General features: G+C 39.4%; 2 protein-coding genes across 3 annotated transcripts in view; one reads left to right on the top strand and one right to left on the bottom strand.

Moving 5' to 3' along the window:
• LOC131021534 (peroxidase 51-like) overlaps positions 1–3,126 on the bottom strand; it is a 50,293-nt gene extending 47,167 nt beyond the window's left edge. The window contains exons 1-3 of one of the 2 annotated variants that reach the window (XR_009100979.1): positions 2,739–3,120; positions 2,245–2,445; positions 1,989–2,154 (exon numbers count right to left, since the gene is read on the bottom strand). Coding sequence is in view for 1 of the 2 variants with exons in the window: in XM_057950770.1 (XP_057806753.1) it covers positions 1,989–2,154; positions 2,245–2,445; positions 2,739–2,930 (559 nt within the window). In the remaining variant the exon portion in view is untranslated. Of the gene's footprint in view, positions 1–1,988; positions 2,155–2,244; positions 2,446–2,738 lie in introns of both variants that reach the window. The other variant, XM_057950770.1, reaches the window with a different exon arrangement.
• An 8,072-nt stretch (positions 3,127–11,198) lies between these two features.
• On the top strand, positions 11,199–12,794 carry LOC131023411 (uncharacterized). The gene is made up of 2 exons (XM_057952952.1): positions 11,199–12,658; positions 12,743–12,794. Exons 1-2 carry the CDS (start codon positions 11,214–11,216, stop codon positions 12,792–12,794), a joined length of 1,497 nt encoding a protein of 498 aa, XP_057808935.1. The 5' UTR covers positions 11,199–11,213.
• The last annotated feature ends 4,411 nt before the right edge of the window (positions 12,795–17,205 follow it).

Raw genomic sequence — 17,205 nt, 5'->3', positions numbered from 1 at the left:
ATTTCCCCCAAATTCAAGAAATGTAAAGAAGTGTAAGGAAATTAAAGAAACAAGTCTACAGAGAAGCAACAAGTAAAGCAACAATTAACACCATCATTTTCCCAAAATGGCCTCACCCGCCTCTGCGAAGCCACCAAAGTCTTTCTCTGCGACGTTTCTGGCGAAGCTAGGGTTTTACATTGAGGGAATTGGTGAAGGAAGAGAGGTGAGAGGCGAAGGGAGCTCTCCGTTGCAGCTGCAACAAGTCTGGCGAGCGAATCAGATGAGGACGGTGGAGGCGGCGTCGTGGAGGAGGTGAGGGTGGAGGCGGTTGGAGATCTACCGGAAGAGATATCTCTTGTCCGGCGCAAGAGAGAGAACGCCAAAGTGGAGAAAGAGAGGCGTCTTTTAGGAGTATTTTGGCTTTTTGTAGGTTAATTAGTGAGAATTAATTGAGCCCTAATTATATCTAAAATAGGAAATATGCCATGAATATTGGGACAGTCCAAAAAAGAAAACAGGTCATCAATAATGGGACAGAAGGAGTAGTTTTTATGTTACGCGGCTGATTTCTTCTATTCTAGGCCTCTAGAATGTAAACGGTTTCTTGTTATACAAAGTGTTTCTTAACTATATGTAGGGAGAAGATCAAATGAAAACGGACAAATGTGATCAGAAATAAGAATAAATCTGTAATGTTGGATTTTCAAATCTTATGGCTAATATTTATCTAAAGGGAGCGAATTTTTACATGGGTTCGAATCCTAGAGGAAGCGAAAATTTTATTAATTAATTGAATTTCGTTATGTTGTATTCTTATTTTCTTACAAAAGATAGGATTATATATATATATATATATATATATATATATATACATATTATATATTTGGGGTTTGATTCAAATAAAAATTATTATTAATTTATAAAATAAAAATTACTCTCTCCATCCACCAAAATAATGACACTTTTGATGGGCATAGATTTAAAAAAAAAATGAACAGTGACTTTTATTATGTAATGGAGAAATGATCATACCATTGTATAAAATGAGTGGTTGAGATTGATTTAATGATGTTGTGTGTGTGTAAATAAGTGGTATTAGATAAAAGATAATGAAAAGATGTGAAAAAAGTTTTACACTTTTAGTGGATATCAAAAATGATAAAAATATCATACTTTTTGTAGACGAAGAAAATTATTATAGTATTAAATTATGAAAAACTGCGGTGATATATATTTGTGTTCAAATCCAATGAGTTATGAATTCATCAATCACAACAAATTTATCATGCTATATTAATTCATATATATAGTGTGTCGTCTGTAAGATCGATAATTAACCAACCCAACCCAACCCCTCTCAATCTAATTTGTTTATTAAATTTTCTATATGAGCTCCTATGTTTTAGCCCTATGTCATATGCTGAATTGAAATTTTATTGAGAAAAAGAAAAACGAAAGTAACAAAGAAAACCCGTTGAAGGCACAACAGACGCAAACTAACGGGCTACGAAACCATAACGGCGAGGACCCATAGGGAAAAACACCGTGAGAGGAAAAAAGAGTCAAGAAATGTGCAGGATCTCCATAGCAGGAATCCCATGACAATCAAAATTCAAGAGCATCATCCTCCGTATGAATATAAGAATCCATGATGTCCCCCCAACGTTGAGGATAGACCGTTTGAATATCAGAATCCATGATGTCCCCCCAACGTTGAGGATAGACCGTTTGAATATCAGAATCCATGATGTCCCCCCAACGTTGAGAAGAGACCGCCGTCATCGCAAGACCAGCTGCATCCCCGGGAGTGGAGATAGAAGCAGGATGTCGTAACCTTTGCTTTATAGAGGTATCAGAAATCCCCCCTTTCCCGACTTGCTTGGTAGCGCCCTTAGGACGCCCACGGCCTCGCTTGGCCGTAGGAGCTTCAGTGTAGCCCTATGTCATATATGCATCCACGTAAAAATTTACATACAATACAATATGCAAGGAAGTAGAAAATGAACCTGAGAGAGCAATCATGTCAGTTTGCGAGAGGCCCCTGGAAGCAAACATTTTATTAAGCTGATCCAAACCGAAACTAGGCTTTGGCAGATTCCCCTCCACACTTGCTGACGTTGAACTCAACCCATCCAGCCTCCCCAATTCCACAGGATACGTGGGCCCACCAGCCTATATATATATATATATATATATATATATCTCAATTGAATTAACAAGCTAGGAAATGAAATTAAAAAGGATATATTAATTGATTCGAACCAGGACGATTGCGTCGCGCGTTGCCAATGCAAGAATATCTGCGCAAGAAACCTTGTTCTTGCACCTCGACACAGCATCCACAGCTGCTTTAGCTTTGATCACCGTATCAAATCCATCGCCGGCCAGCGATAAGTTATCGGGGTGGTCCTTCTCCGCCGTATTCCCCGCCGTCGACGCCACTATCACCGACGCATCACACCCCTACGCACGCAAATTCTTTATATATATATATATGTACTTCAAAATTCCCCGAATTTGTTCTAGTCTTACCAAATCAAACTTGGAATATAATATGACTGTTTAAGAGCTAAGAAGCTTCACAAGTGTTCAATCAAATAAGCTTTCAAAAGGCTTATAAGTTTTGAAAACAAGCTCCATCAGCATATAAACTCACCAAAAAATAAGTTGCTTATTTTTTCATAATCTTATAAATTAACAACAATCGGTGTACAAAAATAGGCCTACTATGGGTTGTAAATTTTGAATATATTTACCGAAACGAAGCAATCATGGAAGAAGAGACGTATAGTTGCCGGGACAGTGACGAAGGTCTGGCTGAACTTAACAGAGACGGCTTTTTTCACAATGTTCTCCACGTCAGGGCACACGTTAGCGTAGAAGTTCTGACTCAGTTGCGCCGAGGCTGTTCCCGACAACAAAATCATCAAAATCATAAACCCACACATATTGCTGTCACAAAATTGATGCTGTATATATAACTCGATAACCTAGCTACCTAACTTAGTGTTGTTGTTGCTGGGAAGTCAGATATATATAGCTAGCTCAAAGATATTACTATGAGAGAGAGAGAGTTTTGTAATCCTCTTCGTAGTTGGGTGAGAGTATCGCGAGGTCCTACAGAGAAGAAAGCATATGCATTATCCTGACTATAAGGTGAGGGCAAAACGTTGAATAGTCTATGGTGTGGAAGAAAGCTATTTCCAAATAAAGATCTCTAATTTTATACTTCTTCCATCCCATCAAAATAGTGTTCTTCTATTTTCACACAATTTAAGAAATTATATATTTAATGTTCTTTATAAATACTATATGGGCGTGTTTTATTTGAGCTATAAGGAATGCATAACCTATATTTACCACCTTATACCTCGTTTGCTTTTATGTATATATGAAAAAATCCGAGTAAGTTGTAGTATAATTTTTCGGACAGTTCCTTATCCCTTGAGAAATGGATAATTTTATGCCTAAGAAATGGTGGTATAATTTTATACCACTTTATAAGTACACAAAATTAAATCTCCTGTACACCTGGGTTAACTCGTACCCAGATCCTGACCCACATGCTAATTCAAATTCACATCCTCACTCAAATCGTGTAAATGACACTCTTCAGTTATACAAATGACTCTGCTTATAATTGACATTATTTAATTATATAAATGACACTGTAACATTTTAAAATGTTATAGTGTCATTTTCAATCTTATAGTGTTGTTTACAATCTTATAGTGTCAATTACAGCAAATGTCATTTATATTTCTGAATAGTGTCAATTATACACAGTATCATTTACAATGTTATAGTGTCATTTATACGTAGTGTCATTTGTATAACAGAATAGTGTCAATTACATGCAGTGTCATTTATATAACCGAATAGTGTCATTTACACGATTTGAGTGGGGATGCGGGTTTGCATCTGGTCATCATCTGGGTACGGGTCAACCCGGGTGTACCCAAGACCACCTATTATAAGTAGTAGATAAATATATTATCCTTCAAACTAAACAAGATGTAAAAAATATGATCCTCACTTTAAGTAATAAATTTATACTTCATTATATTATCATTCCATTTAGAGGGATATATAAAAAGCAAACACACCCTATGTGTATACGATTATTTTATTTTGTCCTCACTCATTGCACCATATATTATTTTCACAAATAATAAATAGCTATTTAAAACAATTATAGTTAAGAAAGTTGATTATACTATGAGACAATATTTAAAAACAAATAGAGATATAATTTTGTGGAAGGATTGAAGAAATAAATAAGAAGGTTAAAACTGTAATGTCCAGTATTCGGCTTCAAACTGATATATATTCTCGTGTATAATGCATGTTTATGCTAAAACACGAAATGCAATAATTAAAGAATGTGAGAGAAAGAAGCTTTGGAGAGGCCGTATTTGTTTCTTTGTCGTACGTGTTGGCTGCTATAAGCTCTCGTGGTTGACTAGTAATACTTTAGTGCATGCGTAGGATGTGACAACGTTGTCCCAACACAATAAGATGATTAATGACAAGGATAGGTGAAATTTCGAATCGCAAGGGGCTATAATAAGATGGATTCAAGGCTAAATAAATGCAAGACAAAAGTCGAACCCACAAAAAAAACGAAGATAAGGTGAAGCCTAGTCGGTCAAAGTCAACTGGCAAGCAAGAGAAGTGCTTCAGCTGTAAAATAAAGATATACTTCTCTCCTCACAAAAAATAATTACTCCCTCCATCCCATTATTTATGAGATGTTACTGTTCGACACGGAAATTAATTAAGAAAATAAAATTAGGGAATTAACAATGTGTGTAAGAATTTGTTCATTACCATTTATACTACCTCGTTTATTGAAGAATGGATGGTTAGAAATTTTTCGAGAAATCAAAACAATTGTCAACGCAAGAAATCAACAATAACTGTCAACAATCAAAACAAAAATGGAAACAGAAATCAAAACTCAGTTATTAAAGACAAAATCTACCCTTATAACAGAGAGATCTACACATCCCAAAAACAAAAATCGAAAAAATCCAGAAACTAGAGTGGAGGCGGAAAGGAGCTACGGCGAGGGTGGAGGCAGACCGCGCCGCTGCTGCCTCTCCTAGCGGTGGGGCTGAAGATTTCGTCGACGACGGAGGAGGAGGGAGTAGTGACAGCGCCGAATGAAGGAATAACGGAGGTTGACTGTCGTCATCGGGAATCGAGTGGAAAAAATTGGCGATCTAGGGCTATGTTCTTGTACAGAGAGGCGTGGGGCGAGGTGCGAGAGTGGGGAGAGCGAAGCCGACGGCGGCGCTCTTCGACGGAGAGAGAGAAAGGTGGAGGCAACGATATTTTTTTTCACCGATTGAGGCCGAAGAGAGAAGACGCAGGATTTGGGTTGACTGGTTGAGTGTGTGCGTCTGTGAGAAACTGAGAATGGAGGAAGAGAGGAAATAATTAGGGAGAAAATGATCTTAAGGAGATAATTAGGGAATTAATAAAGCTTTAAGTGACCCCTTATTATTTCCCAAAATAGAAACGTGTCATGTAGGTTGGGACAACCCAAAATGAAATACGTGTCATGAATAATGGGACAAAGGGAATATTTTTTTATCATTTTGAGATGTCTACAAAAAGTAGTTCACGTGTCATGAATAATGGGACGAAGGGAATATTTTTTTTATCACATTCAAGACTCAAATTGAACAACTACACATGCAGATATAGGCAAAATATTTCACAAGAAACAAGCACCAAGAATCATGAATCACAACCTAGAAAACAAATTGATATCAATAAATAAATCTCATAAATTCAATCGACTATACAAACTCTAGAATCATATAAAAAAGAAAATTAGTCAGGAATAATCAAATAAACAAGAGATAAGATTAAAAGAAAAACAATCAAATTAAATAAATACACAAAACATGGAAAATAATTTAGGATGAATAACTCTTGAATTTTCAATCTCGCAAAAAATAAATTCAAGCTCCAAAAACTAAGAAAACAATAAACTCTAAAGCTAAGAATATGATATGGCACCCACAATAAATCTACAAAATAACCTATATGTTGGGACACAAAAAGATATATACAACCTCCTTGTTTTGTTGATACCAAAACTATTAGAAAGTTTCTCTAGACTAATATTCTTTTCTGGACTTAAGTGTTTTGGTCCACATTAGTTAAGACTGAAGCGGCAAAGACTGAAGACCAGTGTCTGAAGACGCCAGACCGAAGATTGAAGAACATTCAACTAAAGCATGAGTTTAAAGATACATGATCAGCAGAACCGACTGATGAAATGGCACTGAAGTCTATGTGACAATATTCTGGCTGATACCTTGGAATGCATCAGTCCTTTCCTCAAGAAGCTAAAGAAGTCAACCGTCGTACAAGCTGAATTTAATGCAAAGGACAGAAGCATTAAATGCCAAAGATAGGAGATCATCCTCGCTGACACAAAGCTTCCCTTTCCGTGTCACATCAGCCTGCAAACACCATCTCCAAGCTAAAGAAGACGTTACCTCTTTTAGCTTTATGGAGAACAGAAGATTGAAGACTTGAGCCCAAATTCAAGCATGTCTCACAATGACAATTTCTGAAGAACATCTCATCCAGCGGATCTATTAAGGACATTGCCTATAAATAGGCCTAACGTTCAAATTCACTCTTCACCGATTCAAACACACAAGCTGAACCTCTGCCGAATTTGCAACTCAACCTACTCACTATCATCCAAAGTTTAAATCGAAGAAGAGAATAATCAAAGCTCAAAATCAGATTCCTGATTACCTACATTCTCTTAGAATTCTTAGGCAATACATTGTAAATCTTTAGCCTAAGCACTTATTACAGAGAGCATGTTCTCTATAATTTAGTTGGAAGATCAAACCCCTTTACAACCGAGCGAAAAGAGAGTTTGAGTGATAAAGTTATAGACGGTTGTCTAGACTCGAAGAGTTCTCAGTCCCCGCAAGCAAGACGAGTGAAGTCTTAGCGTTTTTGCGAGATTGAGAAAAGAGAAGAGAGATCTAACCCAGCGTGTTGGTACTGAAACAATTGTTTCAGTCGTAAGGTTTTTCGTGCACCCGTAAGCACAAGCGAGTACTCGTCAGCCCGATCGACTGACCGTGAACGTAGGAACGTGTTTTCGAACCACGTAAAAATCTTGTGTCTCTTACAGCTTTCAGTTTTCAATTCTGTTTTCTGCTCTCAATCACTCTATACTAAAAACTGTTAACTTAGAATGAGAAACCTTAAAATTCATAACTTATCGCATTGAAGGCTTTTACTGTACACTTTGCTTCCACACCTGTGTGAGACTTCTTGTTGATAATTCTTCGGACTTTCAGAAAGTTCTCTCACCTTACTCTGTTTTCTTTCTTGCTCGACTGAACTGTTTTACAAGCTACTGAAACTCCCTTGAGTGTCTTATCATCTTTTCAGTCTTATCTTTATCTTCCTCAGTCGAAAGAAAAGTTTTAAAAAGCCTACTGGTGTATTCTCCTTTCCCCACCCCCCCCAATACACCAGTTCTATAGCACCCCGGGACCCAACACTATTGTAACACCCCGATTTTTCCTAATAGGATTTCCCGATAATACTTGAACTTAGAATATTATTTAAGTGAATTCTCGCCCGGATAAAATTTTTGTTGATAGAAAAAAGGGGTATTTCTTTTAATAAAAGATTTTATTAAATTTTACCAAGAGAGATTAAGTGCAGTTACATGACTATGTGGATTTATTTTATATTAACATCAGACGAGTTCAAAGGAAATGGTCTTACATTTTATTTTATTTTTTATTTACTTTTTAATTTGAATTGGGCCTAAATAGAATTATTATACTAACTTATCTAGTTTGGGTCTTATTTAATTTTAAGTGAAGATTATGTGTAGTTTATAAGCCCATTTATCTTTATATTATTAATTGTGATAATAATTTAAATGTCTTCTAATTTTTTTTATTTTATTATTTTTATTTTTCTATGGGATTTACGTCCAGCCAGAGTCAGCCATGTTTCACTCTGCAATTCACCACATTGTGAACCAATCACTTTACATGCATCTGCAATCCACCACATTTTGAACCAATCACCTTACATGCATTTTTCTCTCATGGAATAAATTTGCCAATACTCAAAGATCAGATCATTCACAGAAAATACAATTATCATCAGCTTTCTTTCCTCTCCAGAAATTCTTTCAAATCACAAGCATCCCTTCAAGAAAGTTCTGTCCCAAAAATAAAAAATCTGATACACCATACATCACAAAAACAAAGAACACAGTCTGTAAGTATATATTTCTCAAGTGTTTTGCTCATTACATAAGAAAAGATTGAATTTTTGCATAAGAAAGATTGAATTATTTTAAAAAAAGATTAAAAATTTCTCTTCACCATTGCAAAATGAAATAGAAGACTAGAATGTGATAGAGAGTTTTGAGATGATTTGGGGAGGGGTGTTGGGCGTCGATTGATAGCCGGAGAGGGCGAGCGGCTGCCCGACACCCATTTGGGGGGGGGGGGGAATGAGAAATAGACTAGGGTTTTAGTTTTACTTATATAAAATATATAATAAATACTATATATATTAAGTATCGGTTCGGTTCGGTTAATAACCGAGCCAAAAATATGAAACCGAAACCGAACCGATATAGCATCGATTTTTTACTCTAAAAACAGAACCGAAAATCGAACCAGAAAATCCAAAACCGAACCGAACCAAAATTGGTCGGTTCGGTCGGTTTTTTCGGTTCGGCTCGGTTCATGCTCAGCCCTATCGGTATCCTAACTACCAATTCGTGAGAGGAGTTGCAAATAGTTATTCTCACTACAAAAAAATGCGTTTTTACCGGCGAAAACTACCGGTGGCTATTTTGCCGTCGGTAGCTAACGGCGGCACGGCGGCGGCAATCCAGGCGACCGAACTTTCGAATTTACCGGCCATCTACCGACGGCAAATTCCCCGCCGTTAGCTAGCGGCGGCGCCGCCGCCGTTAATATTAAAATACGCATTAAATAATTTATTTTATAGAATTAACGGCGGCAAAGTTGCCGCCGCTAGCTAGCGGCGGCATTTGCCGTCGGTAACCGTTTAAATATAGGGCAGCGGGTTCCTTCTTTTTTCAGTTTCTGCGCCGCACACACACACGAAAATCCACCCCCCCCTCCCCTGCCTGCTGCTGCTTCGCCGCCGCCGCCGACCGCCGCCGCCCTAGCAGGTATCTCTCTCTCTCTCTCTCTCTCTCTCTCTCTCTAGATCTATATATATATATATATATATATATATATATCTCATTAATTTTAATTATATATATATATAATTATATAATTTTCACTTATATTATTTATTGTAGTTCGACGACCTCGTTTCACCGCCTTCTTCACGACACCCACCGGAAACCACCACCGTACGCTCTCTTATTTATTTATTTATTTAATTATGAATTTATTTATGTATTTAATTATATATTAATTAAATAGATTTATTTGTTATATATAGTTAATTAATTTATAATTGATTTTGTTTATAACTAAATTATATGAAGCATGATTAATTTTAAATTATATTAATCTATTTAATATATGTTGTTAGTTTAATTTTAAATTATGAAGCATGATTAATTTTAAATTATATTAATTTTAATCAATTAGTTTAAGAATTGTTTGTTAGAATAATTTATATATGTTGGATAATTTTGTTAAATTAAATGTTATGTGCTATGTGTTTATGAAATGTTATATATATATATATATATATATATATATATATATATATTGTGGGATAGATTTAATCAATTTCTTAAGGATCTTCTCCCTTTGGGATAGAAATTGATTATTTCTTAAGGATCTTCTCCCTACAAATGATTGTTTTTAATTTAATTACCATGATTTTTATTGCTTTTATTTGTATTGTATTATTGCTTCGACATTGGGGGGCCGGGTAGACCTAGTATAGGCTTAGTAAATTAGGACCACTATGGTCACTATAGTTGATGGTAGAGTCGAGCACTTGGTAGTTAGGATAGTGGGGTTATGCTGTCGAAATTTTGTTAGATTTCAAGTAATTTATTATATTTTATTTGTTTTTTTCAATTAGAATTTGCAAGAATGAGTGATAATCGTACGTGGATGTACGCGAGATACAATGATCGTACCGCATTTGAAACGGGGCTTGAGTTTTTCCTTGAGTGGGCGTTCAATCAAACGGCGTACACAGATGGACAAGGTAACATTAGGTGCCCGTGTAAGAAGTGCAAGAATCAAGCGTATTTAGATGTACCTACGGTCAGAAAACATGTTAGTAGGCGTGGATTTGTCCTGAATTACAAAGTTTGGGTTTGTCACGGGGAAGCACCGCTGTCTATGCCGAGAGAACATGCTATAATGAATGAGGATGATGGATTATACAATAACTACGAAAGGATGGTGCATGACCATGCTGGACCTAGTAATTATCAAGATCCTCCAAATCTGGAGCAGCCGCCCAATAATGACGCTCAACAGATTTATAACATGTTGGATGCAGCGGATACTCCATTGTACGCAGGATGTGACACGTACACACAATTAAGTTGGATGACTCAATTCATGAGCATAAAGACTGAAAGCCACATGTCAGAGAGGACTTACAATCAGATGTCTTCGATGATGAAAGCTGCTTTACCAGAGGGTAACAACTGTCCAGAAGACTTCTATAGTACGAAAAGAAATCTACGTGGTTTGGGTTTGCCAGTAGAGAAGATCGATTGCTGTGTTAATAACTGCATGTTGTATTGGGGGGAAACTAGTGAGCTACATAGTTGTATGTTCTGTGACCAATCACGATATAAGGACAGCTTGCGTGCATCTGGGAGTCGCAGAAAGAAACAAGTGCCCGCCAAACAGATGCACTATTTTCCCTTGACGCCCCGATTGCAGAGATTGTTTGCATCTCCTGCAACTGCTGAACATATGCGGTGGCATGCGACCTCCACAGACGATGGGATAATGCACCACCCGGCCGACTCTCCGGCATGGAAACATTTGAATTCAGTCTTTCCTGGATTCGCCGATGAGATCAGAAATGTGAGATTGGGCCTCTCTACAGATGGTTTCGCCCCATTTGCACAATCAGGGCGTCAATATTCTTCTTGGCCAGTTATTGTCACGCCGTATAACCTGCCTCCGTGGTTGTGCATGAAAGAACAATTCATGTTCCTCACAGTCCTCGTGCCTGGCCCATCAAACCCAAAGATGAAGTTGGACGTATTCTTACAGCCATTGATACACGAGTTAAAATCTCTGTGGGAGGTTGGTGTGAACACTTACGACATATCGTTGAAGCAAAATTTCCAGATGCGAGCAGCTCTGATATGGACTATCAGTGATTTTCCAGCGTACGCTATGTTGTCTGGGTGGGGTACAGCTGGGAAATTGGCATGTCCACATTGCATGGAGAATACAGAAGCATTCACTTTGCCGATGAGTGGAAAACAATCGTGGTTTGATAATCATCGGAAGTTCTTACCTCCTAACCATGTGTTTAGGAGAAACAAAACTTCATTCTTGAGGAATAAGACATGCAATGTTGGTCCACCAGAACAAAGATCAGGAATACAAATCTTGAATCAAATCGAGGGGTTAGGCTTCGTGAAGGTTACCGAAGACTTCGATGGCAGGAACGCTCAACTCGCCAAATATCAAGATGTAGGGTGGAAAAAGAAAAGCATATTTTGGGATCTACCCTATTGGAGACATCTTTTGATTCGACATAATCTGGATGTCATGCACATTGAGAAAAATGTGTTTGATAACGTGTTTAATACTGTCCTGAATGTGAAGGGGAAGACAAAAGATACAGAAAAATCTAGAGAAGAATTGAACACCTTCTGCAAGCGGAAAGAGTTGAAGAAAGTGGATGGAACTCGAGGGTATCCGAAAGCATGTTATACGCTTGACAGGGAAGAGAAGAAGATCTTACTTCAATGGATCAAGAGTCTTAAGTTTCCCGATGGGTACGTGTCAAATATTAGTAGATGCGTTGACATGAACGCCCTGAAGATGCACAACATGAAAAGTCACGACTGTCACGTGTTCATGCAAATCCTTCTGCCTGTTGCATTTAAAGAACTTCTTCCTAAGAATGTTTGGGAGGCAATTACAGAGTTAAGTTTCTTCTTCAGAGAATTAACATCCCGCAACGTGGCCATATATGACATGAGAATACTGAGTGAGAAGATAGCTGTTACTCTTTGCAAACTTGAGCGTATCTTCCCTCCTAGTTTATTTGATTCAATGGAGCACCTACCAGTTCATTTGGCAGATGAGGCACGATTGGCTGGTCCAGTGCAATATCGGTGGATGTATCCTTTTGAAAGATATTTGAGGACATTAAAAAATCATATAAAAAACAAAGCCAAGGTTGAGGCGTCCATCGCCAATGCATACTTACTTGCAGAAATGTCAACCTTCTCTTCGTTTTACTTTGAAGATCAAATATCTACAAAGTGGACAACTTTGCCTCGCAATATTGAGATGCCCGTTGCTGAAAATGATGATCCTCTTTGTCTCGCCATATTCAAACCTATTGGGCGTTCACTTGGCCGAGGGACGAAGAGATACATGGATGAGCGCGAATGGCTTGCTGCACACATGTATATTTTGAGCAATTGTGCAGAGGTTGCAGAGACATATAGCAAGTGAGTATTCTCGTTCAATTTACGTATAAGAAGTGTTCATCATATATAGGTGTTAACATATTTATTTGATTCTTTGTATCCAAGGATCTTCAAGGAGGAAAAACGATATGCAAATCCTTACATGATTGATGCATAGTTTGAAGTCGCGTTTCACAACGAGTTTATTGTGTGGTTTAACCATTACGTAAGAGACGATAAATTTATGTTAAATATACATTTACTTACTCTAAAATTGGCTAGCAAACTTAAATGATATTTGTGTGAAACAGGTTTGTCGTCCTTGTAACGACGAGTTGAACCCTTATATTAGGTCGCTTGCAGCTGGACCATTAAGGGAGATTGAAACATACTCCGGCTATTTCGTGAATGGCTACAGGTTTCACACAACTGATCATGATAGAGAGAGTGCGACTGTGAACAGTGGCGTTTGCATAAAAGGCTCGGTCTATGGTAGTGATAGAGATGTGCTAGACTTTTATGGGCGTCTGCAAGAGGTTTGCGTGCTGGAGTATCCGGGGTATCCAATTAAGCAGACAGTCTTGTTCAACTGTGAATGGTTTGACTTGTCGGCTCAGGGAACTTCTATTGATACAGACTTCAAGTTAGTTTCACTGAACCACATACGAAGATATAAGAAGTATGATCCCTTTGTTTTGGCGAGTCAAGTAGTTCAAGTGTTTTACTGTCCCTATCCCAGTACGAACCAATCAAAGAAAAATTGGTGGTCAGCATGCAAAGTCAACGCAAGATCAAAGGTTGAAGTGTCTACTGCAGCATCTACATCAACATTAGATCAACCATTTCAAGAAGAAGTGGTTACTATTATGCCTACTCACACAAGTGTAGGCATTGAACAACCACTTCTCCTTCATCCCCTCGGTGGAGTCGTTGAGATTGAAGATGACGATGAAGCAGAAGACGATGATTCCCCGTTGACATCTAACGATAGTGATGATGATAGTAGTGATGCTTATGAATAAATGTAAATGCACAGATGACGTTGAATTTGATTGCAAATTTGTTATGTTTGTTAGTTACTGTTAATGTTATGTTTCGCTATATATTTGTTAATTTAATTGTATGCAACAGGCATCATGTCTACCTCTCGAGGTTTCTTGGGATTTGGGAGGCGATCTGGCGTTAATGCGCCAGAAGCTACAGCAGATACATCTGATGGGTCTGGGACGCATATTTCTGGGACTCCCGAGACTCCCCAGGCTTCTAGTAGTTCACGGGCTAGAAGGCCTAGGGGCCCTACAGCTGCCGCTATCAGAGAGAGAGAGGTTAAGGCACCTGATGGGAGGACGGTATTTCAGAGGCATCCTACGACTGGGTAAGTATTTTAGTTAAAATTACTGTTTCTCGTACACCATGATTAAGTGACAAAATTACTTGTACACAGTGTTTTGTTGGAGCCCACTGGCCTGTCCAAAGCTTGCACGAGCACATTTAAGATGTTTGAAAACCCAGGCGGGTACACATGGAAGTTGACGCCCCCGGCGATGAAGGATAAATTTTTTGATGAATTACAGGTACAATTAAATTTATAATACATATAAATATATCATATTAAATTGTTAAAATGTTTGATATTAAATTAATTCTCTTTCATTCAACAGAAAGAGTTTATGTGGCAGCCCGATGATGAACGTGACGTGAGGAAAATGTGGGAGACAAAAGCCCGCAAAAGGTACTCTGACATGATGAGCGACTACAAGACAGATCTCAAGCAGTGTACCCGCCAAGGGAGAGAGATGTCTAGGCCCGTCTGGATGACTCCCGATTTTTGGACTGGACTCCGGGATTACTGGCATCAGCCCGAGGTTGAGGCTGTTTCAAATCGAGCACGTGCCAACCGGATGTCCGAGCCCGATGGGGAGGGTACAGGGATCAGTAGGCACGTGGGCGGGTCCCAGTCGACTCGTATCCTGCAGCAGTATATGGTATGTAATTAACAAATAATTAAGTATATAAATTAAATTAATATATTGACTAATATAACTTATTTATCTTATATAAATGCATCTACAGAGCTTGGATCCTGGTACTCCCCAGGATGCACCGAACTATGCCACCTTCCTCCGCCTCCACACGTACGCCGACGGAAGTTATACGTCGGAGAGAGATGCTAGAATTGACGTAAGTGTTTAAGTTTATTCAAATATTTAGTGAATGTATTTATTTTCTAACAATTATGCATTGTTATGTATGTATTAGGCCGAGGTTCATCGACTGGCCGCTGCCACAGGACGACAGGAGCGGCTAGACGAGGTGTATTTGGAGGTGGTGCAAATTGATAGGTCACGGATCTACGGCGTCGGGAGTGCCGGGCAGAGTCAGGCTAGTAGGGGGTCTATCCGCAGCACGGGCAGTTCTGCGGTGTCTCAGCAGCTTTATGAGACACGGATCTCCACGCTGGAGGAGCGATTGGCGGCAGAGCAAGCACAACGCCAACAGATGGAGGACCGCATGACGGCAGAGCAAGCACAACTCCAACAGATGGAGGAGCGCATGGCGGCAGAGCAAGCAGCACGCCAACAGATGCAGGACCGCATGGCTCAATTGGAGGCGTTTATGAGGATGTATAATGCTCAGCCACCTCCAGGGCCTGATGCCGATGATGATGATGATGATGCTTAGAATTATTAAAACTATATATTTATGTTTTCAAACAAAATTACATTTGCACTTTCTTTTCAAATTTATGTTTTATTGAACTATATATTTCAAGTGCTTTAATTATTAAAACTATATATGTTTTATATATTTATGGCAATGATGATGATGATTGCATTTAACATAAACAAATAAATTCAAATCACATTATAATAACCAAATTAAAACACTTTTGGTGTATTAATGTTAAAAAAAAAATAAATTAATTAATTATTAAATATTAAATAAATATTTTACCGACGATAAAAATAAGGACCGAAACGAACTCGCTCACTAATTAACAACATATTTCAGGTATTATCTCCACATATTCAAAGATTATAATTATATGAGTGAGTATATAACATTTAAATGAATTAATAGATGTAGATATATCAATAATACGAGTGTTCTGTACTGGTGATCACTCGAAAAGAATTTCAAAGTTAAGCGTGCTTGACACAGAGCACAAGCAAGATGGGTGACCCATTGGGAAGTCGGGTCGCCGACTGGGAAGTTCGTCTAAAGTATGCAATACCGTATAAATACGGAAATAAATTGTGGATATACAATATACAATAAAATAAATAAATAAATAAATAAATAAAATAAAATAAAAAAATAAAATAAAAAACATTACCGTGGGCAAAATGCCGTCGGTAGTTACCGACGGCAATTTGCCCTCGGTAAATACCCGGCCATCCTCCGGCAAGACCCACCGGCCGGCGGTAGCTTGTTACCGACGGCGTTTCGCCGCCGCTATTTAGCGGCGGTAATCGCCGTCGCTAGTTTTCCGGCAAGGTCAGCCGGACTCCGTTGGCTCTCTACCGACGGCAAAATAGCCCTCGGTAACTAGCGGCGGTGTATGCCGCCGCTAATTCTCCGGCTAGGCTCCGCCGTTTAACGGCGACAATTCCGGCGGCATCGCCGCCGTTAACTGCCGACGGCGGATGTTCACCGCCGTTATTGTCGTTGCCGACGAACCGTTTAGCGGCGGGAGCTTGCCGCCGTTATCGCCGCCGGTAACACTATTTACCGGCGGCCGTCTTTTGTTACCGACGACATTTAGCCGTCGGTAATCAACGCTTTTTTTGTAGTGTCTTATCCTAACTACTCCCTCCGTCCCATTAAAGTTGGCCACATTTCCTTTTTGGGCGTCCCACTAAAGTTGGCTACTTTCCTTTTTGGGTAAAAATTACACCAAATTAAACTCTATAATTAATCAACTAATCTACACCTAATTAAACCTATCTTCTACACTCAATTAAAATTTTCTAATTAAATCTAAATCACCTTTATTTAAAAACACACACAAAACACACACTAACACACGCACACAGCCACCCCACCTCCCCCCAGCGCCCCACCCCCTTCTCTCTTCTTCTCCGGCAGGTGCCGCCGCCGCCTCCTCTCGCCCCTCCGGCCGCCGTCGTCGTGGTCTTCGCCGCGACCACCGCCGACCCTTTCCCTCTCCCTGGCCTCTGCTCTCTCCCTCTCGCCCCACCCCCTTCTCTCTTCTTCTCCGGCGGGTGCCACCCGCATGGTCGCCGCTGCCTCCTCTCGCCCCTCCGGCCGTCGTTGTCGTCTCAACTATCTCCCTCCCCCAGCGCTGCTCCGCCTCTCCAGTCGACGCTGCCTCTCCGATTTGGGGCTAGGGCTCCGCCTCTCCAATCGGCGCTGCCTCTCCGATTTGGGGCTAGGGCTTTGCCGCCGCCGCCGATTTGCCTATCCAGGCAGCGCCGCTTCCTTCAGATTTGGAGATTGAGGGGAAATTTTGAATTTTTAGGGTTTGGAGATTGAGGGTGGTGGTTGTTGGCGTCGATGGTGGTGGTGGTGCTCCGGTCGCTGGCGACGGCGAGTTGCTGGCGATGGTGGTGGTGGTGGTGGTTGTT

The sequence above is a fragment of the Salvia miltiorrhiza genome, chromosome 4 (assembly GCF_028751815.1).
Source record: "Salvia miltiorrhiza cultivar Shanhuang (shh) chromosome 4, IMPLAD_Smil_shh, whole genome shotgun sequence".
Taxonomy (NCBI): domain Eukaryota; kingdom Viridiplantae; phylum Streptophyta; class Magnoliopsida; order Lamiales; family Lamiaceae; genus Salvia; species Salvia miltiorrhiza.
This window is presented reverse-complemented; position numbering and strand designations above follow the sequence as displayed.

What these genes read in the sequence shown, in the direction of transcription:
- LOC131023411 (XM_057952952.1), top strand. Translation starts at nt 11,214, where the DNA reads ATGAAGTTGGACGTATTCTTACAGCCATTGATACACGAGTTAAAATCT. An exon ending in GTTGCAGAGACATATAGCAA is followed by an intron (nt 12,659 to 12,742) that starts GTGAGTATTCTC and finishes TTTGTATCCAAG; the next exon opens with GATCTTCAAGGAGGAAAAAC.